At 53.7% G+C, this 24,565-nt stretch overlaps 2 protein-coding genes, 1 pseudogene and 1 gene segment (V, D, J or C); 3 read left to right on the top strand and 1 right to left on the bottom strand.

Moving 5' to 3' along the window:
- Positions 1–529: 529 nt before the first annotated feature.
- On the bottom strand, positions 530–8,846 carry LOC141732605 (T cell receptor alpha variable 7-like). The segment is given in 6 exon segments: positions 530–543; positions 2,370–2,459; positions 2,542–2,640; positions 6,375–6,443; positions 8,062–8,349; positions 8,795–8,846. Coding segments are annotated over 6 exon segments (612 nt in total).
- Positions 8,847–11,434: 2,588 nt separating this feature from the next.
- LOC141732604 (feather keratin Cos2-3-like) lies at positions 11,435–11,737 on the top strand. The gene has a single exon (XM_074561874.1). It carries the CDS (start codon positions 11,435–11,437, stop codon positions 11,735–11,737), a length of 303 nt encoding a protein of 100 aa, XP_074417975.1.
- A 2,758-nt stretch (positions 11,738–14,495) lies between these two features.
- LOC141732689 (olfactory receptor 6F1-like) lies at positions 14,496–15,476 on the top strand (annotated as a pseudogene).
- An 8,582-nt stretch (positions 15,477–24,058) lies between these two features.
- Positions 24,059–24,361, top strand: LOC141732603 (feather keratin Cos1-1/Cos1-3/Cos2-1-like). The gene has a single exon (XM_074561873.1). The coding sequence runs from the start codon at positions 24,059–24,061 to the stop codon at positions 24,359–24,361; it is 303 nt and encodes a 100-aa protein (XP_074417974.1).
- The last annotated feature ends 204 nt before the right edge of the window (positions 24,362–24,565 follow it).

Raw genomic sequence — 24,565 nt, 5'->3', positions numbered from 1 at the left:
GCCATTGGGCAGAATAACCACATAACCCCTGGTGAAAACAAGGGAACCTGAGAGTCTTTCACCACCCTTCTATTTCTTCTCAGGCCACTGGCACTGTCCTCTCCTGGAAGAGGATCTTGTCTTGCAAATCCCTGGGTGAACAGGGGAAGCATCGCTGCCAAGGGACACCTGAGGGCCCCTTCCCCCAAGCTCAGACCCATCCCCTCCCTCCCCTGGGCTCTTGCACAGCCAAGGAAGCTCCCTGCACCGGGGTGTCATGCAAAGCACAGAGGTAGAAGGCACTGTCAGAGAGCTCGACTTTCTCCAGCTGTAGGAGGCTGTATTTCTCGGTGGTGTTCAGCACGGTGGTGAGGCAGCCACTGGGCTTGTAGCCAGCTGCTGCCTGATAGGAGATACGCTGTGGAGCTTGTCCTTTCTTCTGTTTGTACCAGAGCAAGGCATCAAAGCTGGAGGTTTGGTAGGTGCAGGTGGTTTCAAAGGTGTCTCCCTGCTTCACTGTGACTTGTGCTTCTTGCTGGGTGACAGTGGTCTATCCCATGGTGCCTGGAAGAAAAAGAGGGTCAGTAACTGTGCAGGGAAAGACTCTGAAATGCAAAACAAGAGGAGATGCAAAATGTCAGAGGAGCAGGCTCCCTTTTCCTTTCTCTGCAGCACTAGCCCCATGGATGGGTACAGCAAGGCGGTATCTTTGAGCAGGCAGCCTCACACCTCAGCTCAGCGTGGATCTCACAACACAGTAATGCCAACTACCTCACACAGGGATACCCCCAGAGGAGAGCTGTGCTTTCACCCACACTTTTAATTTCCACTCTCCTGCTGCCTGGAGTGTCCAGGGAAGAGCCTGTGGTGCCTGGCCCTCCTGTGCTGGCTCCAGGTCACCTCCAGCATGGTGAGAGATCATGGAAACACCTGTGAGCACTTTCATGCTGCTCCCCATTCCCTGTCCTCTCAGGAGGCTCCGAAGTCAAGGTAGGGAGGGAAAAGAAAGCCCAGGCACTGAGGACTTGCAGGAGGAATGGACAGTCCAGGCAAGCTGCATGACATGCACCAGCCTGGAGAGAGACTGGGACACCCTAAGAGCGTGAGTGGCATGAGAGCTTTCATGTCCCTGCATCAGCTTTCAAAAAACCCTGTGTGTCAAAACACAAGTACAAGGTCAGGAAAGGTGTACTACCAAGATAGAAAAGAGCTTCTGCAATGGTATGTCTGTGAAACACTGGGCTCAGAGAGGTCAGAAGAGAGGTGCAGAGAGAGGTGGATGGGTGGCAAGAGAAAAGGAAAGCAAGGGGTCTATGATGGTCAGGAGAGGAGCTCTTTCTTCTTGGTCTCATCTTTTCTCTATGTAGCAGTATCTTGAGAAAGCAGGTGCATTTGCCCATAATTCAAGAGCAGCTCCCCGCAGAGACGTGTTGAGGGGGTGTGGGTGTCCTGGGAAGAAGAGGAATCATGCCTCCAGTCAAAGACAATCCTTACCCAGTGGTTGCCTCAGGAAGGCAGAGAGGATGAGATACCTGATGTGTGTGCTGAGACCGATCCTCTTGCATGTGTGGGACAGACTTAGAAAACCCACACGTCCCCACCAAGAGCCCCGAGAGAGCAGAGCTGCCGGAAATGGCTCTGCAAGGGGAACAAAGAATGAAATGGGGAGGAGAAAATGCTTGTTCTTAGCACATCTCAAATGCCTGTGCTGCGGTTTTCTCTTCCCCAGTACTGGCGCGTGTTGCTCCTGCAGTCAACAGCTTCTGCCTTTGCAAGGTGAGGGGTTAAAGGGGGATAGGCCTGCACCTGGTGACCCACCTCTCTGACACATCCCCCTCTGCAACGTGTTGGGAGTGTCTCCTTCCCTGATGCCTGTGTCCTCTCTCTCTCCATCCTCAAGCCCTTGGCTGGGTTGGCCTCTCCTGGCTCCTGCATGGTGTCTAGTCCCAAGCTCCTTTCAGCATACCCAAACCCGCAGGTCTCAGAAACACAACGGTCAACACCCCCACACCCTGCAGACACCAGCTGCCCTACTCAGCCCAACGAGGCACTGGGCACTTTCTTCCTCTGTCCAAAAGAAGATGTCTCAGGAACCAACAAATCAAGTTTCCTGCCACACTTCCCATCCCATCTCATAAATCGTTCCCATCTCAAGCTCATTGGGGAAAAAAACACACTCAAACCCAAAGAGACGGTCCTTCCACTTGACCATAGCTCTTCCATTCTCACTTTCCTCAACACAGGTAGGATCTCCATTTGTCCTCTCCTTACTTTTAGCATTTAACAAACCAACTAACCCAACTGTCTTTACTCTTTCCATAGCATAATTTAGGTTGGACAGCACCTCTGCAGGTCACCAATTTCAAGAGCTTGCTCAGAGCAGGCCATACCTGCATGTTTGTCAAAGCTGGAAAAAACCGTTTGTCTGGCACCTTGCTTCCTGATGCTGCACTTGCAGAGCACAGCTGGGAGAGGGACTCCTTCCAAGGGAGGCAGGTCCCAGTTGGGGGGACCTGAATGGGAGCCTTCCAGGCCAGGTGAGGACCCTTGGAAAATGCCAACCTTTCTGGGAGGTTCTCAGGGCTTGTCCTCCCGGTGCCTGTGCAGTGCTAGGCACAGCCTTCTGCCACCACTCCTCTGGCTCTCCTGGCTGCTCCAGTGCTAAAAGCAGATGAGGAGATGGTCACCTCAGCAGAGCAGCTCCCTGAGCTCAAATGAGCCACGTTCACTGACAGATGTTGGGGCTTGGCTCAGGCAGCTTGAAATCTCCTCCTGATGCCACCTGCTAATTAATATTAGTTTGTCTTTTGAAGAGATGGTATTTATCTTAAGGCAACTTCATCAAGCCAGCTTCCTCTCTGGTGTCCCAGCCCCAGCATTTGCAGCTGCAGGCCATGGGGCTCACTCCCCGCACACAACCCTTTGCTGCCATGTGAGCGTGTCAGGGCAGCACCTCTCCCTGCATTGAACCTGGAACTGGTCCCAGACCTCCACAACTGCCTTACGGCAATCACCAGGGATGGGCCGGAGCTTGCAAAACGTTGGGATCATTTTGACTTGTAAAGTGGAGAATGCCTGGAGCTGCAGCAATAGGGATGGTCTTGAGCTTTGACTTTGTCTCTCATGGACTGAATTGGTATGTGAACATGGTTGAATTTCAAAAAAAAGACCCCACTGCTTGGACCTCAATACACCTTCTCTCTTTCCTGTAATGAGAACACAATCAGTTGAACTACTGGCCAACGCACAAAAGCCCAAAAGCCCTCTGCTGTCACTAAATCCACCAACAGTGGCTGGCGCCTCATGTGTCTTCTTAGCAGTAGGCTTTCAAGGACTTGCCTCAGGGGCACAGGGGCAGAGAGCTGCCCGTGGAGTCCTGCTTCTCAGAGTGTGGGGAGAGGCTGGGCTTCCTCATGTGCATATGCATCTGTCTGCACCTGGAGGCATATTTGTGCCTCTGTATTTGCATTTGTGTGGGCATTTGCAAATGCACACGTGAGAGTGAGTGTCTGCCAGCGTGCGTGTGAACGAGGACATTTCTGTTTATGTCTGTGCATGTGTTTGTGTCCACACACATTTTTGCAGGTGTGGAGGTAAGTGTGTGTGTGTTGTCAGTGTGCGTGCCTTTGTATGTCTGTGGGCATACATGTGAGCAGACGAACACATTATCTGTGTTTGTACAGGAGCTTGCATATATATATAGGTGCACGTGTGTATAAGCACATGTGAACACTTATGTGGTGACAAGTCTCAGGGGTGAACGTGTGTGTGTGTGTGCCTGCACAGGGGTTCCCGTGTAACTGGATGTATATGCACATGTATTTTTATGTGTGCTGGCATGTCATAGCACCGTAGAATATCCCGAGTTGGAAGGGACTCATAAGGATCATCGCGTCCAACTCCCTGCTGCTTGCAGGACTACCTAAAACTAAACCATATGACTAAGAGCATCATCCATACGTTCCTTCAACTCTGACAGGCTTGGTGCTGTGACTACTTCCCTGGGGAGCTTGTTCCAGTGACCGATCTCCCTTTCAGTGAAGAACCTTTTCCTAATGTTCAATCTGAGCTTCTCTGATGCAGCTTCATACCATTTCTATGTGTCCTGTCACTGGTCACCAGAAAGAGGAGATCAGCACCTGCCCTTCCACTGCCCCTCCTTGAGGAAATTGTGGACTGCAATGAGGTCACCCCTCAGCCTTCTCTTCTCCAAGCTGAACCTACCAAGTGACCTCAGCCACTCCTCCTAAGTCTTGCCCTCGAGACCTTTCACCATCTTGATCACCGTTCTCTTGGACACACTCCAATAGTTTGCTGTCCTTCTTAAGTTGAGGCGCCCATAACTGCACACAGGACTCGAGGTGGGGCCACACTAGTGCAGTGTAGAGTGGGACAATCATCTCCCAAAAACAGCGAGCTACGCTGGGCTTGATGCACCCCAGCACACTGTTGGCCCTTTTGGCTGCCAGGGCACACTGGTGACTCATATTCAACTTGCCATCGACCCAAACCCTCTGACCTCTTTCCACGGGGCTGCTCTCCAGCCTCTCATCCCCCGGTTTGCATGTGTAACCAGGATTACCTCATCCCAGGTGAGGAATCTGTCACTTGATCTTGTTGCTTTTCATATGGCTGGTGATTGCCCAGTGCTCTGGTTTACCCGGATCTCTCTACGAGGCCTCTCTACCCTCAAGGGAGTCCACAGCTCCTCCTGGTTTAGTATCGTTGGCAAACTTACTCAAGGTACATTTGATTCCTGCCTCCAGATCATTTATGAAACCATTAAAGAGGACTGGCCCTGAAATTGAGCCCTGGGGAACCCTGGAACATGGACTAAACATTGCTAGAGACCAGAGAGTGGAATAATTGTGGGGAATTGCTGCTGATGTCATTGTTGTGGAGGGACGGGGCGTGGAGTGTGTGTAAATTGCCCACCTTAGTGGGTGTTGTGATGGTGTTATTTCAATTTTGGTGTGAGGAATTCTTTTTTGTTGATGTAAGAGAAGTTTGTGAACATTGTAGATTGTGTGATGAATGCATCTATTAAGGACAATTCTCAAATATGCGATTCACAGAGGCGAGGGGTGGACTGTATCTGGTTTATTGGACAAGGGTTTGGTATCAGGGAGGCTGCAGGGGTGGCTTCTGTGAGAAGATGACAGAAGTTGCATCTGTCCCATGTTGAACAGAACCAGCTCCAGCCAGCTCCAAGACAGGTCCGCCACTGACTAAATCGGAGCCATCCAGCGATAGTGGTAGGACCTCTATGCTAACATATTTAAGAAGGGAAAAAACAGTTGCGCAAGAGCAGCTGGAAGAGAGGAGTGAGAATAGGTGAGAGAAACAGCCCTGCAGACACCAATGTCAGTGAAGAAGGAGTGGGAAGAGGTGCTCCAGGCGCAGAGCAGAGATTCCCCTGTAGTTCATGGTGAAGACCATGGGGACGCAGGCTGTCCCCCTGCAGCCCATGGAGGTTAGAGGTGGAGCAGATATCCACTTGCAGCCCATGGAGGACCCCACACCACAGCAGGTAGATGTGCCCTGAAGGAAGCTGTGACTCCATGGAGACCCCACGCTGGACCAGGCTGCTGGCAGGACCTGTGGCCCCATGGAGAGGACCCCACACTGCAGCAGGTTTTCTGGCGGAACCTGTGGCCCTGCGGGGGACCCACACTGCAACAATCTGTGCCTGAAGGACTGCAGACCATGGAAAGGGCCCATGCTGGAGCAGTTCATGAAGAACTGCAATCCATGGGAAGGGCCTGTGTTGGAGCGGTTCACAAAGTCTCCCATGGGAAGGACTCCACATTGGAGCAGAGGAAGAGCACGAGAAGGAAGGAGTGGCAGAGAAGAAGCGTTATGAACGGACTGCACCCCCCGTTCCCCTTCCCCCTGAGATGCTTGGGAGGAGGAAGTAGAGAAGTCAGGAGTGAAGTTGAGCTTGTGAAGAAGAGAGGGGTGGGGGGAAGGTGCTGTTAGATTTGTTATTTTCTGTTATCCTACTCGGATTTGATTGTCAATACATTAAATTGATTTCCCCAAGTCAAGCCTGTATTGCCCGTGACAGTAATGGCTGAGTGATCTCCTTGTCCTTCTCTCAACACATGAGCTTGTTCTCTCTTGTTTCGTCTTCTTTTCTCCCCCCGTCCTCCTGAGGAGTGGGGGTGACAGAGCAGCTTGGTGGGCACCTGGCAGCCAGCCAAGGTCAACCCAACCCAAACAGGCCATGATCCTGCTGGCCCAGCATCTCGGTAGAACTGGTCAACAACCTTCTTGGTGCAGAAAGGGCACTGCAGCAGCAGAGCCACCTGGGCAAAGATGACCATAAAGCCGACTGTGCGTGCTCCCAGTGCTGGCAGGAAGCAGACTTTCTTTGTCGTGACAGCATTTTTCACCGAGCAGCTTGCATATGGTGACAGAATGATCAAAGGACGTGGCTGAGAGGATCAGGAACTCAGTCATACCTAGGAAGAAGTGGGAAAAGGAAAGCAGGAAACACAAATGATGGAATGCCTCCAGCATCTGGGGACAACGGTGGTGGCACAGCAGATCTCCAAGAAGGAAAACCAGCCAAGGAAGAGCTACCTCAGGATCCTGCGGTGACAACCATGAGGCTATTCCCACTATGATTAGGAGATGCACGGAGAAGACAAAGACAAGCAGAAGCATGTGCCCCCTGGGGAGGTCCCCCTGTTTGACTATATTGGTGTTTCCTTTGGGGCAACGTACTGCCCTGTTTGAAACAGCTTTGTCATGTCCAGAAGGAATCAGCTACCTAGGCAAGAGGGAGGATCCAAAGGTGTTCTGGGGTGAATTCTTTGTCTCCATTGGTGTCAGAGGAATAAAATCAAGCACTGCTGCAAAGCAAGGGAACCACTACAGCCCAGGTGAACGTCTGGCCCTGACAGGGCTGAGGAGCAGGTGGTAGGCCACAGTAAAGAGAACTTGAAGGAGCTCTTACAAACATTTATGGTTCGCTGGGGTGGATGACTGCCATTGCAACTTATTCTACGTCTGTGAGGCATTTCTGAGACAAAGCTGTCAGGCCTTTACGGACAGGCCAGAGGATGCCACGTTACCCAGAACACTGGGAGCACTTTATGGGGAAGCAAGAGAATCTTGTAGGAAACACCACACTCCCCTCCCTGCCTTGCACTGAGCATCTCAGTCTCCATGTGTCTGCTGACCAAGGGGCTGTCCGCTGCCTTCAGGAGCACAGATCCACAGGAGCCATTGATGAGAAATGGGGCTGAGCCCAGGCACTGACTCCAAGGAGGACCCGGTGATGCCGGTGCTGGGGCCATGGTGGATGCTGATGCCACGCCCAGTGCTGGTGCTGATGCCGGTTCCGGTCAGGTGGGGGAAGCCCCATGGCGCAGGGGACGGGGACAGGGAGCAAGACAGATCCTTCACTCTGTGCCTTGGAAGCCTCTGCCCATGGGTTTGACCACCTCTGTCAGCTGCTTGAGTCACACAGAGTTCCCCGGGGCCTGGCTGGAGCCCACAGCCTCTTACCAGAGGCCTCCTGCCAGCTCTCATTCCCTTCAGACCTCCAGCCCCTGAGGGCAACTCAGCAAATCCCTTTCTGACTCATCCCTCAAGGAGAAACCTGGCATGCCTTGAGGCTGCGCTCAGTGTGTCCAGGCCAAGCGGTTTACCCTGTCTCCTGGGCCCCAGCTGCCAAGGTGCTGAATCCTGTCAAAGAAGCTCCTGGTCTCACCACTGAGCCCCTGTGGGGAGCGTTTGAAGGTGCCTCTGACCTCAACATGCCCTTCTCCTGCCGCTGGGGAGCTTCAACTTCTGACCCCATGCAATGACTTTGTAACACTAGCAGGAACATTTGGGCAGGTGTCTGAAATTCTGTAGCTGGCGGACTCAGTTTTCCATTGTATATCTGAGCTTTTCCAGGGGAACGAACTGTGAAACCCCTTCCGGTTGTCCGGAGGGGACCCGGCGGGCGGAGCGCAGCGCCCCCTGGCGGGCCCGCCCAGGGCTGTTCCTCCGCCCACAACACACACGCCCGGCCCCGCCCGCGACGGTTCCTGCCCGGCCGCAGCCCCGGCTCCTCTCCCCGTGGGAGACCCACGGCACAGTAATACACCGCCGCGTCGCCGCGCCGGGGCCGGGCGAGCCACAGGGCGCTGGAGCGGCGGTCTGCCGACACCCACAGCCGCCCCGGCGGGTCCCGCAGCTCTTTGGAGTCTTTTAGGCTGCTCACGAGGTATGCAGGGCCTCGGCCCAGGAGCTGACGGTACCAGTGGATGAAGTAGGTGATCTTTATGTTGGGGTGGGAGCAGTTGATGCTGATGCCGGCGCCCTCGGTGGTCTCTGCCAACGGCTCTTGCTGCACCTGGGTTCTGCCTGCAGCCACTGCCAAGAAGAAAAGAAGAATCACTTTGCTTCAGCAGGAAATGTCATGCACCAGGAGAGGGGAGAAGACAGGTCACTGATGATGGGGATATGTTCAGAGAACAAAGTATGGAGAGAAAATTTCTCTGAGAGTGCTTGGTTGGAGACAAGAATGTAGGAGGGATGTTTGGAAGAACAGAATAAAGACGAGGAGAAAGGAATAAGGAAAAGATATGGACTGGGAGGAATGGATGGATGGATGGATGGATGGATGGATGGATGGATGGATGGATGGAGTAACAGAGTGAGACAGGTCATCTGGGAGGGAATGTCCTCATTGAGGGCAGAAGGGATGTCTGTAGAAAGGAGAACAGAGGGGGAATAAGGTTCGAGAAGGAGCAGGAGAGCCCCGGCTCCAGCGCTGGTAACACACAGCCCACTGCCTGCCGCCACCAGCCCCACACACCCAGCAGCAGCACGGCCAGCCCCGACAGCCCTGCGCGCCGGTACCGCTGCATCCCGCCGCTCCGCCGCCCGTGCCTCGCTGCCCGCCGCCAGCCTCGGCTTTCTGCTCCTGCCACGCCCCCTTCTCTCCGCCGCCTCCTCTACTCTCCTCTCCGCCTCCGCCAGTTCCGCCCCGGGGCTCAGCCCTGCGCCCTGAGCAGGAAGGCGGCACCGGGGCAGAGACCGGCCGGAGCGGAGCTGCCCGCAGCTACACCGGCTGTGAGGGAGGGCGGGCACGGGCTGTCCCCGGCACGGGCACCTCAGCCACGGGGACGCTGGTGGCCTGGAAGGAGCCAAGGGGAGGGCAAATGGCACAGCAGCAGGGCATGGCAGGAAGGTTTGGAGGTCAAGTGCTTGCTATTTTAACAGTACTCTTATTTTCTCGAATATGTCTCGGACATTCTTGGACAAAACTTGGACATTTAAAACCAGATGTGGAAGGGAAGGGCACGGGGTTCTGCTGGATGCTCTCAGGTAGCAATAGAAAAGGAACAGTCAGCTATCGTGGCTACACTAGAGCCTCAGCTCAGAAACAGCAGCTCCACGGAGAGGGGAACCTGCCCTGGCTGAGCTCTCCCAGCAGAGCTCCCTGCCTCTGATCTCACTAAGGTCTCTCAAAGGCAAGGGGGAAAGCCCTTGGCTGTACTGTCTCCAAGCTTGATGTGAGCACAGGGCGACCGATATTCAGGAGGGGAGATGGCCTTAGAAAATTTCCCCACTGGGCACAGCCCTTGTCAGAAAGAGGGTCTATACTGGACAGCCCTGTGGGACAGTAGCTGGCTTTGGGGGATGTGGTCTTGAATCCACTGTCCCTTCCCTCCCAGGGACAGTTGCTGGGCTCAGACTGAGATTCCAATGTGGGACATGAGGGACCTTATTGGCTGAAGTCCAAAGTGGTCATTAGTTCTTTGGCTTTCCTGTGCAAGCCGCAGGGTCTGTCCTTCCACTCACAGCACAGCAATGTCAGGCTTCATGTTCCTTTCATTCAGGACCTGTTTGATCCAAGGTCTCAGCCCCTGCCTGTCCCCGCACCAGGTTGATAAGCTACATAAATACGTTTGGCATTGACATGGACATGAGAGAGAGCCATGTCCCACCCCCGACACCACCGACACTGCATTGGAAAGAAGTGCACTCAGGGGCAGCCAGCACAAGGTGGGCAGGATTGCTCAGCCTTTCTCCTTGCCCAGAATGCAATCCGCATCCTTTGAACTCTCTAGCATTGGGGAGAGCAGCTGTGCCCTGGCCTGGAGAGGCCGTGCTGAGGAACTCTAAATAGTGTCACACTGAATTCAACTAAGGATCCAAAATGGAGTGAAACCATCCTCGTTGTGGCCTGAAATAGGCAGCAGCAGAGTGTGAGCTCTGCAGGGGCAGGAGAAGGAGGTGTCAGGAGGCAGGGGCTACATTTCAGTGCCTCTTCCCTGGACACATCTCCAGCAGGCTGGTGCCATCACCGCTCAGCTGCACTCGGGCTCCTTTTGCCCCGGGGAACATGCTGCTCTGTGGTGCTCATGGATAGAGCAGCGGACAGTATCCCTGCCATAACCAGCACATGCCCTCTTGATGAGTGACACACAACGACACATACACACAGGCTCAGGCACGCTGGCATGGAATCATGCAAAAATTTGTGTTCCCATGTGCATTCACAAAAACCTGGCTGCTTACAAGTACACAAAAGACAAGAACACACATAGGAACACCATGAACCATGGATTCTTCTGAGGACCCCTGGGAACCGGGCAGTATTAGGCAGGGTGGGGTGAAAACCTGGCAGTGCAACACATACATCTGGGGAAGCAACAGTAAGTGACCATTGGGGTGAGATGAGGCGAGATGAGCAGAGTGACCCAGGCTATTGTCATCTGCTCTGAACCTGTCCAGCACTTGATCTGAGTCTTCTGCCCACACTGCTGCATTCCTGCCCTGGAAATCCTGGGGCCTTTCATCCCACTGATGACAGGAAGCCTTCACTGGGGAATGGGGAATGGGGAATGGGCATGGAACAACTCTGGAAATGAAAAGGCAGCAGTGCAGGAAACCAAAGCACAGCCCATATCATTAGCTGCAATGGTTTGCACTCAAGATGAGCTTGTGCAAAAATTGTTACCTCTGCAAAGGATGCCTCTGGTGCTGCGTCAATGAAGGGCAGGTATAAAAGCCAGCCCAAGTCCCTGCTCTCTCCTCCACTTCTCTGGCCTTCTTCTCCTTGGGGACCAGGTGAGTCTGCAGCTCCTTCTCCTCCTCTTCCAAAGTGAGATCTCTCCTCGATGGACCTCTCAGCTGATATTGTCTCTCTCCATCCTTCGGTTTGCGTCTTCTTGTCATGCTAGGGGAAAGCAGGGAGAAGGTCTGCTTAGAGACAAGCTGAGTGGTGGCGGACAGGGCTTTTGGTTTATGCTCTAGGAGACACCTTCCATGGGCCAGGCTACTCTTTGTAGGGTGATGAAGACTGTGTGTCTCCTGGCCAAGATTCCAGCTCCCCAATCAGTAGTGGCCTTGGCTCCTTTCTGAGGGGGTAACAAGGCTGCTCCTCACCCACCCTTGTGCTCTGTTTCCTCCTTGATCCTCTGCAGGTGCACCTCCAGGCCCTTGAGACATGTCCTGCTACAACCAGTGCCAGCCCTGCCGGCCCTGTGGCCCCACCCCACTGGCCAACAGCTGCAATGAGCCCTGCATCAGGCAGTGCCAGAACTCCAGTGTTGTCATTGAGCCTCCTCCTGTGGTGGTGACCCTGCCTGGCCCCATCCTCAGCTCCTTCCCACAGAACACCGTTGTGGGATCCTCCACCTCCGCTGCTGTTGGCAGCATCCTCAGCTGTGATGGAGTGCCCATCACCTCTGGGTGCTGTGACCTCTCTGGCATTTCCAGCCGCTACTGTGGCAGAAGGTGCCTCCTCTGATAAAGATGCTGGGAAAGCCCCAGGGAGACATCTCGAGCAATGCAGAACATGATGCTGGGCAAGGGATCGAGATTTAGGATGTGTTTTTGGTGTAGCTGAAGAGCTTTGCTTTTCTCTCCCTTTTCTTTGACTGCTTCAGTTCCCCTTGGCAGTAAGGTGCTACTAATGCCAGCCTGGTAGGGACCTGCTGTCTCCTCTCCCTCTATGGGGCAGGCAGGCAGACAGACAGCATGCAAGAACTTCTGCACGGCCAAGGACAACAGAGCCTCTGCTGCTGCCCGTGGGGCTCCATGAACTGGCGGCCCCCACCTGGAGTGACTTTGTCTCCCTCTTTGGACTCATTAAACTTCTGCTGCATTCAAGCCTGGCCTCCATGTGGTCCTTCCCTCTGTGGACACTCCCCAAGCTACCAAAGGAGAAAGGTGTTGCTCTGGGGTGGAAGGGGGTTAGAGCACAAGGAGACACGTCTCCATTCTCAGAGGAGTGGGAGGCTGGGACAGCCTGTAGTGGCTCCTGTTTTGGGCACCAACCCTTGAAGCTGAGGAAGATATCCTGGTCTGCTCTCCTGCCAGTGACCATCAGGCCTTGCCTTGCTGTTATCTCTGCCCACAAATGTCCAGAAAGGCAGGAGTCCCTGAGGTGTCAGCAGCCCCATGAGCTCTTGAGGAAGGGCCTTCCTCTTGCTATGGCCAGAGCTGCTCTGGGCTGTCAGAGGGTCAGTGTGGGGCTACAGAAGATGATTTGTTCTGCAGAATGGCAGGAGCGGTTAAGCAGGAAACAGCCCTTGGGATGGCCCATAGCTGCCATTCCACCTTCCTCTCCCCTCCATCGCCCAATCCAGGGGCCATGGCCAGTAGGCATCGGGAGGAGTAGCAGGGAATTGTCATCCATGTTGCCGAATGTGTTGAGGCTGGAAACCGGAGCTAAGCCTGTGGGAGCTGAGGGTAGTCATCACAGAAACGGGGACAGTGAAATGGTATATTTCTGAGGGAGATCATATTGCTCTGATACAGAGCATGCAGGGCTGATTCCTTCCTTACCTGTAGGGTCTGAAGGACTGGCCTAGATTCCTCTAGAGGGGCTGAGAGCTGGTGTCAGGAGTCCTGGTTCTCAGTGGTGTGTGTGCATGATCGTGGTTGTGTACATGTTCCTCTCGCTGTACTCATGTGTGCACTTGTAGTAAAATTGATATTAACTTGAAAAGTGAAATATAGCATGTATCTGAAGCAACCAAGGGAACCTGCCGCTGCTGCTAGAAGCCATCTATACAGCGCCAACCATGTTTCATTAATTATAGAGAAATAGTAACTTGACATGATTAATCTAAGATTAGAGGAGAAGTAGTTAAAAGGTAATTTTGGTAGGGGGAGACCGTGACCACCGACCCATTGATACCACCTATTTAAAAGAGAAGCACAGACGAAGAGGACAGAGTCTGCATACCAATACATAAAGGAAGCAAAGAAACCTTGACCAATCATTAAAGAGAATAACAATGAATATGTATCAATTATTAGAATATGTAATAATCAGTGTATGAAAAGGGAAATTTTTGAAACTAAGATGTGCTCCCTTGGAACGAGCACTCCGTTTCTGCGCAGTAATGGAATAAACTTGGAAATATCTCTGCTATGTGTGTTATTGGCTTGCACACCGGGTAAAGAACCCAGATTTGGGACAACACATTCACACATACATGTGTGTGCCTGTGGTAATACACATGCAAATGTGAGCGTGCACCAATGTTCTCTGTGGGTATGTGTTCTGGCAATTGTATCCATGTGTATGTGTTTTCGCAGACTGTCATGGGGGGAGTGATTAACTTCACTCGTAAGAGAGAAATAGTGAAATATTTATTTATATGAAACAGTAATTTAACAAAGTTAGTAGTGAATGCAACAGTATTTTACGAGCTTCAGTAGAAGGGTACACTTGTTTATTTACTGCATAGAGGACAGGGTCAGACAAGCTGTCAGGGAAACCCTCCCGTTGAGTCAGGAGGTTCAGTAAGGACCCCCTTGCTTTCTAAACTCCTTCTCAGAGAGGAGTCTGGGCGTGGCTGGATGCAGCCCTAGTCCCAGACTTGCTCAACGGTTTATGTCTAAAAGATTATATATGGCAATCAATCCTTTATATCACTTAGCTAAGATTTCAAAGTTTAGCATGCTATTAGTCACTTACCAAGAATCTGTTGCGGCAAGGAACCTCTCGGCCTCGAGGAGAAGAACCTTAAGTGGGTGTCCCCACTCGAGGGGAGATCCTGGCACGCAGTCCACTATTTATAGAGTAAGAGAGTTGTCCTATAGTCATATTCGCATGGGAACAAAATAGCTAGGTCCCCACTCCAGACAGTGTTTTGACTGTGTTGCCAGCCATCCCTCAAAGTCCAGGTGCAACTCATCACAACTCCCACTGATGGTTATGGCTTGAGCAGCAGCCGAGGTGGGGAAAGGGGGAGAGCACACCGCCATACACATACACACATGGAGGAGGGTATAAATGTGTGTGACTGGTCTGTATATTCGTAATTGTGCATGTGCATGCCTGTGAGTCTGCATACCTCTGTGTGCGCATGGGTGTGCATGTGTGTGCACCCATGAAGGTAGGTCAAAGGTCTTGACGAAATCAAGGTACACCCCAGGCAGTACCCCTCCCCTTCCCACAGTGCCTCTCATGTCCACATAGAAAGCAATGAGGTTGATGAGGCATCATTTGCTCTAGTTTCACTCCTAGTGGCATCTGAAGGACCAGCACAGGCATGCAGACGCTCACAGAAACATTCCTGTCTTTGCAAATGAACCTCAATCCTTGGGAACACACTGCAAATGGGACAACTGTGGAAGAATTCATTTTTCTTGGCTTGCCAGGCACGTGGCATTTCTGGGTCTCCCTTGTGGTGGTATTTGCACTGACGTGCTCCCTGAGAGTAACATGCAATGCATCCATCATGGCTCTCATGTGGATGAACAGCAACGTCTGTACCCCAATGTACTTTCTCCTCCGTAATCTCCCCTTTCTGGAGATCTGGCACACTACTCGTGTTGTTCCCAAAGCCATAGGAGTCATGCTGGGGAGTAGCCAGACCATCTCCTTCAACGTCTGCATCCTCCAGTTGTTCTTTCTTCTCTCCCTAGGCTCCACTCAGTGTTTTCTCTTGTCTGTCATGGCCTATGACCACTACTTAGCCATACGCTACCCCTTGAGATACAGCTCCCTCATCAGCAGTGTCCTCTCTGCTCGGCTGGCGCTCAGCTCCTGGCTGGGAGGCTTTCTGTCCGTCTCGCTGCTGGCCTTTCTGACATCCAGGCTGATGTTCTGTGGGCCACATGTCATCAATCATTTCCTCTGTGATATAGATTCCTGCCTCGCCCTCTCCTGCAGTGACATGTGGCCCATGGAGCTAGCAACAATCCTTGCCTCCTAAACTGTTCTGGTGGCGCCCTGTGTGGTTACCCAGCTCTCCTACGTGTACATCACCTCTTCCATGCTCAGAATCATGTCAGCTCATTATCAAAAAAAGGCATTTTCCACTTCCTCCGCCCACCTCAGTGTTATCACAGTCTGGTATGGCTCCACCATGTTCCTGTGCGTCAAGCCATCGGCCCAGAACTCCCTGGATCTGAACAAACTCATGAACACCTTTCACACAGCTGTAACTCCTGTGTTGAACCCCTTCATTTACACACTCAGGAACAAAGATGTGAAGCAAGCTCTGTGGTGGGCCTTCCAGAACAAGTGAAGTGGCTTTTCAAAGGGTCTCAGTGGGACCAAAGAGGTTCATCCCCTCCCTCCCACGGTTTCCACCCTGCAGAAGGTTCTCACCAAAGTGTAACTGCACCTGGGCATCACAGGTAGTGAGAAGCCACCAGTTCCCCACTGAGCCCATTTCATCCACCTCACAGCCACCTTAGGCTGGGCTGCACCTCAATTCTAATGCTCCCACCTCCCTCTGTTCCCTCCTGGGTAAACTCAGAATGCCTCCCAGTGCTCTAAAGACCACCACTTGGAAAGGCTCACAAATACCATCCAGAAGCAGCTCTCCAACAGAACACTGGAAGAGTAGTCCTCCCACAGGTTTGAATTCCAGGTTGCCAAGTGCTTCATTTTGTCAGGGATTCACCTGTGCCCCCTAAATGATTTTTAGCAGCTGGCTCACTGCTTTAGGAAAGGGGCATGTATTTCTATGTTTAGTTTGACATTTTCTGGAAGGATTTATGTCCCACTCTTGGGGCTGTTTCAGAGAGTCATGCTCTGGTTCAACAGAAAATTTGGCAATGTCTGGTATCTCAAAAGCCATTACTTCTAACAGAAGGCAGTCAACAAAATTTACACTCCTCTTCCTTCCCCCTATCCAGTATCTGGAGGTACTTTGTTCTTTCTAATTAAAAATATGCAAATCACTATGCTTCATGCTAGATGTCTCAGGACATTTCCACATCTGAAACCCCACATCAGTTTTTAACAATCCATCATTCCACCCATTTTGGGCTTTGTTGTGGAAACACTTCAATGAGATTGGCAAAGATCAGTGTGGGACGGATTTCACCTGAGTGTAGAGCTCTCCATTGAGATGATTGAATCCATACTGAACATCTAGGTTACTTGCCCTGCGGACTCACTCCAGTACACCAGCTATTTTAAACAGAGGGCATTTACAAGCCTGGTTTGGCTTCTTTATGGTTTAGCCTCCAATGGGCCTGCCCCAAGTCAGGTTTCTTTGGTTCTATTCACCAGCAAAGACCCTGGATCTAGACACAGCTGTAAAAGTCACATTGGCATGTGCTTCACAGCAGCACAGGCTGGGGAGGCAGAGGCCCACCCTCACCACAGCCCCAGGTGCCACTGCTGGGCAGTCTGAGCTCAGAGCTCCATGCAAGCAGTGGCAGGGAGGGAACTGCTCCTCAGAGCACTCCCACGTTTCTGTGCACTGCTGCCAGCTGTGGGCACCAGTGTGGGCTCAGTGCACAGAAATAGGCAGCGCTGTCCTGGAGCTCGGTGTCTCGCACATGCAGAAGCACCTGGGAGTCCTTTGCAGACAGTGTGGAGGAGAACCTCCCTGATGCCTTGCGAGCTCTGTACTTGCTTACTCGTAGCAGCATCTGAAGGGACTGGGTCTGGCTCTGCTGGTACCAGAAGGCGTAGGGATTGGAATCGCTGGTGGAGAAATTGCAAGGCCGCGTTGCCTTGTGTCCCGCCTGGATGGTCATTTCTGCTGGGAACTGGAGCACAGAGTCCTTTTGGGCATGACCTGTAAAGCCAGGAAGAGCTTTCAGCTTTGCTTGCCAATGGACCTGTCCATCTACCACTTCATCAGTTTGCTCACTGTCCCCACTGTCCATCTCACTTTTCCTAGCTTCAGAAACGGCTAGCTGTTTGCCCTTGTTTATTCTGCAGCTTCTTGTTTATGACCATCCCTACAGAGATTGGTAGCATTGTATCCAATACAAACAGCAGAGAAGCCGCTCTATGCCACGTTGGTCCATTCCCCAGCACCTTTCCCTCTTTTCAGGCTTAATATGTATTAGCAGCACATTCAGGAATGCTGAGCAGCTGCAAAGTTCAGGTGAGGTCTTGTTCCTCCTTTGATGCCCATTACTCCTGACATCTCCCAGATTATTTGCTGTACCCATATGCAGCCCCTGATCTCCCTACGGATACACTCCCGGGTGTCCTCGGCAGTCAGCACTCACATCTCCTCCCTTCCACCACCAGATGCACAAACTCTTGCCTCAATCTCCCCAGCCTGAAAGTCACATCTCACCAAAGTCAGCCAGTCCCACCAGGGCTGACAGGAAAATCAGGACCATGTCACGCTCTCTCTTCAGGGGGTGCCCAGGGACCTGCGAGCATGAGGGACCTGAGGCTTGCACCTTCACCTCTTCTACTCCTCTGCCTGATCAAAGAGGCCTCCAAACCACAGCCCAGAGGGTGGAGCAAAACTCTCTCCCTGCTGCTCCAGCCAGGCCTCTTTGGGCCTTTCCCCCGACCTCTACCACAAGGCAGCTCTCTAGAGACATAAAAGAATCATGGTTTAAGTAGTGGCCATCTAAAGAACAAAGATCCCTTGAGAACTTCTCCTGACACCCACCACCTAGCCAGCTGCACAGGCCTGCACCCAGCTCTGCAGGAGAGGGAGAAGGCACCCCTGCACCCACCCATGTCCACCCTGTCCCTGGACTGTCTGGATGGAGAGAGGACCAGGCACACACTGAAGTGCCTTGGACCCAGGTGTCACACACTCTTTCCCTTCTCCTCTGCCCATAGAGGAGGAACCTGAAGAGAAACATCTCTGTGAAGAGCATCTGCTCCAGAAACCAGCTGCACAGGGACAGACACACTGCCTCACTCTGGCATGGCAACACAGCTCTCTGTTGTGCAGGCAGTCCTTCTGTGTCCCTTCACTTACCCACATTACACACAGCCTCCACATGCTTCTCCCACCCTGGGCCCCAGAACCTCAATACCCAGGCAAGCAAAAGGCCTACTTGATTTTCATGTCTTCTGGTGTCTGCTGCCTGGAGCAGGGCTCCTCTGCCTCTTCTCACCCAGGGCCTTTCTCACACAGTTGGCAGGGACTGCAGGAAGCACGTTATTCGCACACCAGCCCCCATTCACAGCCACGCTCCCACAAGGCCTTTACTGTCCTGTTGTTCAGTCGAGGCCATTTCAGAAGGACAGTGGGCTCCCCTCTTCTCTCCAATGACTGCAAAACTGCCAGGAGTTCCCTTGGAATACAATTATGGCTGCCACTACAGGCCCCAGCTGAGGCAGGGAAGAGACCTGAGCCTTTCCTCTCTGCCCCTGAAGCCTCTGAACACGGATTGTCCCAGCTCTCTCAGCTCCTACAGCCACACAGGCCTCACCGGGGACTAGCTGGGCCCAGGACCCCATGCCCAGAAGCCCCCTTTCAGCTCTCCCCACAGACCTTCAGCCCCATGGGGTAACTTAGCACATCTCTTTTGGGGCTCCCTCCTGAGTCTGACCTTGAGTCTCAGATGTGTCTTTCAGCTAGTGCCCAGCTCTGGCTTCTCTCCTGTCTCCTGGACTTCCCTTCAACACCAAAGGCTCTCAATCTGAGGTTAAGGGGAATCTGGTGCCCCAAGCTCTATGTTCCGATCACCAGGCACTGCAGGAGACACTTGAAGGTGTCTGTGACAATGAGTATCTCTTTCTCAAGTTGGTGCCGGAGTAGAACTGCAAGCTCCACAGGATGCCTTTGCAACACTAGAAGCAGTGTGAAGCTGGAGGGTACAGGATGTAATTGTGTAGCTGAGCGGATTGACAAAGTTCCCAGCAAGAAACCACTTGTGGTTGTGGTTTCAGAGCAAGGGCTTGAGAGGGCACTGTAGCAGTTGGGTCTTTCTCTTCTAAGAGTGCCTGGCAACGTTGAGTGGGGTGGAAAGAGATCCCCAGCACCTGCCCATGGAGCAGCAGCAGTGGGCGGTCCGTGCGGCAGCAGCGAGGGCTGGGCGGCTGCCCGTGGGCAGGAGGATCTCTGCCGCCTGCCGCCCTGTGCGGTGCAGGAAGGCGCGGCTCCTGGCCGGGCGCCAGTGGGGCCGGCGGCTGCCATCGCTCCTTGCCGGTCCCCGCCGGACACGGCCAGCGCTCCGGGCGCCATTCCTGCCCTGGCGGCGGCGGCAGTGTGGCGGGGGATTTCTCTGTGCGTCCCTCTGGGCGTGCGGGGTTGCCGCTGCCGGGGCCGGACCCAGTCGGGCGGGGGAAGCGGCCCGGGGCTCGGGGCCAGCTGGAGCCGGTTGGGGCGAGGCGGCATCGCCCCCTGGCGGGCCCGCCCGGGGCTGTCCTCCCGACCCCGACACACACGCCCGGCCCCGCCCGCGCCGGTTCCTGCCCGGCCGCAGCCCCGGCTCCTCTCCCCGTGTCTCCCAGGGCGCAGTAATACCCGAGCGCGGCCCCCGCGCCGGGGCCGGGCGAGCCACAGGGCGCTGGAGCGGCGGTCTGCCGACACCCACAGCCGCCCCGGCGGGTCCCGCAGCTCTTTCGAATCTTCAAGTGTGCGCATGAGCAATGCAGGGCCTCGTCCTGGCAGCTGAGTGTACCAGTGTTTGAAGTCGTAAGAGTTTATATTGGGGTGCGAGCAATTTATGTTGATGCCAGTGCCCTCGGGGGTCTCTACCGTCTGCTGCTGCTGTACCTGGGCTCCTCCTGCAGCTGCTGCTGAGAAAGGAGAAGGAAAGGACGACAGCTGTTAAAGGTGGTCCAGCTGTGATGGCTCTTCTAGCAGAGGAATTGTCAGGAACAGTGGCAGGGACACAGGACAGGAAGAGATGGCAGTATGGGCCTATCAACACAAATGGAGAGTGACCCGGGTGTGGGTGTCTGAAGGCATGAGAGAAGGCAGGGAGTGAAGTTGAAATTTATGCATGCGGAGATTAGATAAAAGTCAGGTGGGTGGGTGGGTGGATGGATGGCGAGAGAGGACCAGGAGGGGAAGTGTGTGTTACAGCAAAGGATAGAGGACAATCTTCAGGGCAATAAGAACTGCAGAATGCACAGGGGAAGGAGAGGGTGCATGCAAAAATAGACATGCAAAGGTGAATGCAAAGCAGGTCTACCGATCGAAACGGTGAGGACATGGGGAAAATAGCAAGAGGAGGCTCGGAGGCATAAAAGATGGCAGAGAGCCAGGAGCGGGAAAGAGAGGCTGAAGAAGGAGAGGGAAGAGTTGGCGCTGGGCTCCCCGGGGAACACGCCGGGCACAGCCCTGGACCCATCCACTACCGCCAGCCCCACGCACCCAGCAGCAGCGCGGCCAGCCCCGACAGCCCTGCGCCCCGGCACCGCCGCATCCCGCCGCTCCGCCGCCCACACCTCGCTGCCCCCCGCCAGCCCCGGCTCTCTGCTCCGGCCGCTCCGCCTCCTCTCCACCGCCTCCTCTCCTCTCCGCCGCCGCCAGCTCCGCCCCGGAGCTCAGCTCTGTGCCGGCGCCGCTCGGGGGCTCACCTGGGCTCAGAGCGCTCAGGGGCTCTCCCCGGCACGGGGAGCACTTTGCCCAACTGGGAAATGGACTCTCCCTGTCCTCCATGGGTGGGCAGGGGTCAGGGAGGGCAGGGGTGGTGGGGAATCCCAGTGTCAGAATGTAGGTGAGAAGAGATCTTCAGAGGTCATCTAGACCAACACCTGCATTGAACAGTTCCCATTATTGATTCCCATTATATCAGGCCACTCCAGGATGGAGATTGCAGAAACCCCCAGGGAAATCTATTCCTGTCCTCAATTCTTTTAGCCCATTACTGAATTTGAGCTCGACATGCGCCAGCTGCTGTCCATTGCCTCTACTCCTGCCATTGGGTGCTTCCAGAGTCTAGGCCACCTTCTCGGTTTCCTTGAAACAGGTACTTCATGGACCTGCTGGGAACAATTTGGCTTACAGAGATCAGTGTCCTGCCTCTTCCCTGTACTTGGGCATCATCCCCAAACTTGCAGGAAGTGCTGACCTTCCCACTACTGTACATGAAAACATTAGGAAGTGTTGGTGCTACTGCTGATCCCTGTGGGACCCCACAAGGTCGTGTCTGCCAGCTGGGCTTTGCACCACTGCTCACAACTCTTTCTGACCGACATTCCACTCTTACCTTACCATCCTCTTATTGAGCCCAATTACCTCCAGTTAGGTCATAAAAAGGACAGGAGAGGCTGTCAGAGGTCCTGCTATACTCTAGATACTCATCTCCACTGCCTTTTCTTGTCCACAGTGCCCATCACCTCCTGAGAAAGCAATGAGCTTTGCCCTCAACTACACTAGAGTCTCGACTCAGAAGCAGCTCCACAGAGAGGGAAGTCATCCCTGGCTGAGCTGTCCCAGCAGAGCTCCCTGGCAATGAGCTCACCAAAGTACATGAAAGGGAAGGGGGAAGCCTTGGCTACACTGTCTCCTGGTTGGGCCTGAGTCCAGGAAGACAAACATTCAGGAGGGGAGATGGGCTCAGGAACTCCATACACCCTTGACACCCCGTGTCGGAAAGAGGGTCCCTTTTGGAAACCCCTGTGGGACAGCACTAGGCTTTGGTGGATGTGGCCTCAAATCTAATGTCTGTACCCTCCTGCGGCAGTTGCTGGGCACTCAGACTGAGATTCCAGTGTGGGACATGAAGGTCCTTGTAGGCTGTAAGACCAAAGCAGTTGTCAGCCCTTTGGCTTTCCCTGTGCAAGCCACAGGGTCTGTCCTTCCACTCACAGCACAGCGATGTCAGGCTTCATGTTCCTTTCATTCAGGACCTGTTTGATCCAAGGTCTCAGCCCCTGCCTGACATGGCATCAGGTCAATGTGCTGAACAAGCCCATTTGGCATTGACATGGACATGAGAGAGGACCGTGTCCCACCCCAGACACCACCGACACTAGTGTTCATTATGGGCATGAACATCAAAGCTGTCATCAGTTCTTTGGCTTCTCCTATGAAATCCACAGAGTCTGTTCTTCCAATCACAGCGCAGTGATATCAGACTCTGTGTTCCTTTCATTCAGGACCTGTTTGGGAAAAGGTCTCAGCCCCTGCCGGGCACAGCACCACGCCTGTGAAGAGCACAAGTACGTTTGGCATTGGCTTGGGCATGAGAGAGGGCTATGTCCCATCCCAGACACAGTCAATAGTGCTTTGGAAGCAGATCCACTCAGGGATGGCCAGCACATGGTGGACAAGATCCCTCATCCTTTCTCCTTGCCCAGAAAGCAATCCCCATCCTTTTGAACTCTCTAATACTGGGGAAAGGAACTGTGTCCTGGCCTGGAGAGGCAGGGAGCGGGGACTGCCAACCATGCTGAGGAGCTCCCAATATTGCTAATATGAATTAAACTAAGGAGTCAAACAGGAGTGAAACTGTTCTTGTGGCCTGAAATTGGCAGAAGCTTTGGAGGGGCAGGAGAAGGAGGTGTCAGGAGGCAGGGGCTGCATTTCAGTGCCTCTTCCCTGGACACATCTCCAGCAGGCTGGTGCCATCACCACTCAGCTGCACTCAGGTGCCTTCTGAATCTGGGAATCTGCTGCTCTCTGGTGCTCATGGAGAGAGCAACAGAGAATGTCCCTGTCATGAGCAGCATATTGCTTCTTGAGGAGGGACACACAAGGACACACATGCACACACGGTCTCATGCAGGCCACCATGAAATTATACACTAATTTGTGATTCCACATTCATCCACGCTAACACAGCTGCTCGTAAAGCACAGATGAGAAGAACAGATGCAGGAACACACCCAGGTGTGGATCCTGCTGACAACACCTGGGGACAACTGTGGCAGGGTTAGAGCATTTGGGAAAGGACAAGGCCCCAGGCATTCCTATGTCTTTACTTGTGTACTCACAGACTGCACAGAGTGGGGACGAGTCAAAACAGGCCACAGTTTTTTCCTGAAGACAGTGTTAGGCAGGATGGGGTCAAAAACCTAATAGCACAACGCACACACCTGGGGGGGCAACAACAAGTGACCACCGGGGTGAGCTGAGGAGGGAACGAAAGAGATGGAAGTGTCACTTCCTCATGTGCGGGAGCACTTGGGCTGCCAGCGGAGGACGGCTGGAGCTTCTTCCAGAGAACGACACCAAACAGCCCCACTGAAGTGACCCAGGCTGGTGTCACTTGCCTCCTCTGGACCCACTCAGCACTTGAACTGAGTCTTCTGCCTTGCACTGCTGCGTTCCTGCCCTGGAAATCCTGGGGCCTTTCATCCCAGTGATCACAGGAATCTTTGATTGAGGAATGGGTATGGTACAACTCTGGAAATTAAAAGGCAGCAGTGCAGGAGACCAAAGCACAGCCCATATCATTAGCTGTGATGGATTGCATTCAAGATGAGCTTGTGCAAAAATTGTTACCTCCGCAAAGGATGCCTCTGGTGCTGCGGCAATGAAGGGCAGGTATAAAAGCCAGCCCAAGTCCCTGCTCTCTCCTGCACTTCTCTGGCCTCCTTCTCCTTGGGAACCAGGTGAGTCTGCAGCTCCTTCTCCTCCTCTTCCAAAGTGAGATCTCTCCTCGATGGACCTCTCAGCTGGTATTGCCTCTCTTCTTTTCTGTGTCCTGGAGCTCCCTGTCATGCTAGAGGGAAGTGTGGGGAAGTTCTGCAAAGAGAGTAGCTGGGATGTAGCTGTGGTGGCCCTGGTTTACAAATTACGAGACCCTCCATGGGCCAGGCTCCAATTTGTAGACCATTGATAACAATGTGGCTCCTTAACACAGCTTCCATCTCTCCACTCAGTAGTGGCCTTAGATCCTTTGTGACAGGGTAACCAGGCTGCTCCTCACCCACCCTTGTGCTCGCTTTCCTCCCTGCTTCTCTGCCAGGTGCACCTCTACCCTTAGAGACATGTCCTGCTACAACCAGTGCCTGCCCTGCCGGCCCTGTGGCCCAACACCTCTGGCCAACAGCTGCAATGAGCCCTGTGTCAGGCAGTGCCAGAACTCCACCGTTGTCATCGAGCCCTCTCCCGTGGTGGTGACCCTGCCTGGCCCCATCCTCAGCTCCTTCCCACAGAACACCGTTGTGGGATCCTCCACCTCCGCTGCCGTTGGCAGCATCCTCAGCTGTGATGGAGTGCCCATCACCTCTGGGTGCTGTGACCTCTCTGGCATTACCAGCCGCTACTATGGAAGAAGGTCCCTCCTCTGATAAAGATTATAGGAAAGCCCCAAGAAGAGGCTCCCTGAGGAACTCAGAACACGGTGCTGGGCAGCGGATTGATCTTTTGAGTGTTGTTTTCAACACAGCGGAATGGCTTTGCCTTTCTCTCCCTTTTCCTTGTTTGCTTTGGATCCCCTTGTCCCCCTAATGCCAGCCTGGTAGGGACTGTCTGTCTCATCTCCTTCTGTGGGC

This window comes from Larus michahellis, chromosome 18 (assembly GCF_964199755.1).
Source record: "Larus michahellis chromosome 18, bLarMic1.1, whole genome shotgun sequence".
Classification (NCBI taxonomy): domain Eukaryota; kingdom Metazoa; phylum Chordata; class Aves; order Charadriiformes; family Laridae; genus Larus; species Larus michahellis.
The sequence above is the reverse complement of the archived record's forward strand: the minus strand, read 5'-3'. Positions and strand labels throughout refer to the sequence as shown.

Coding starts and splice junctions, on each gene's coding strand:
- LOC141732604 (XM_074561874.1), top strand. CDS start 11,435: ATGTCCTGCTACAACCAGTGCCAGCCCTGCCGGCCCTGTGGCCCCACC.
- LOC141732603 (XM_074561873.1), top strand. CDS start 24,059: ATGTCCTGCTACAACCAGTGCCTGCCCTGCCGGCCCTGTGGCCCAACA.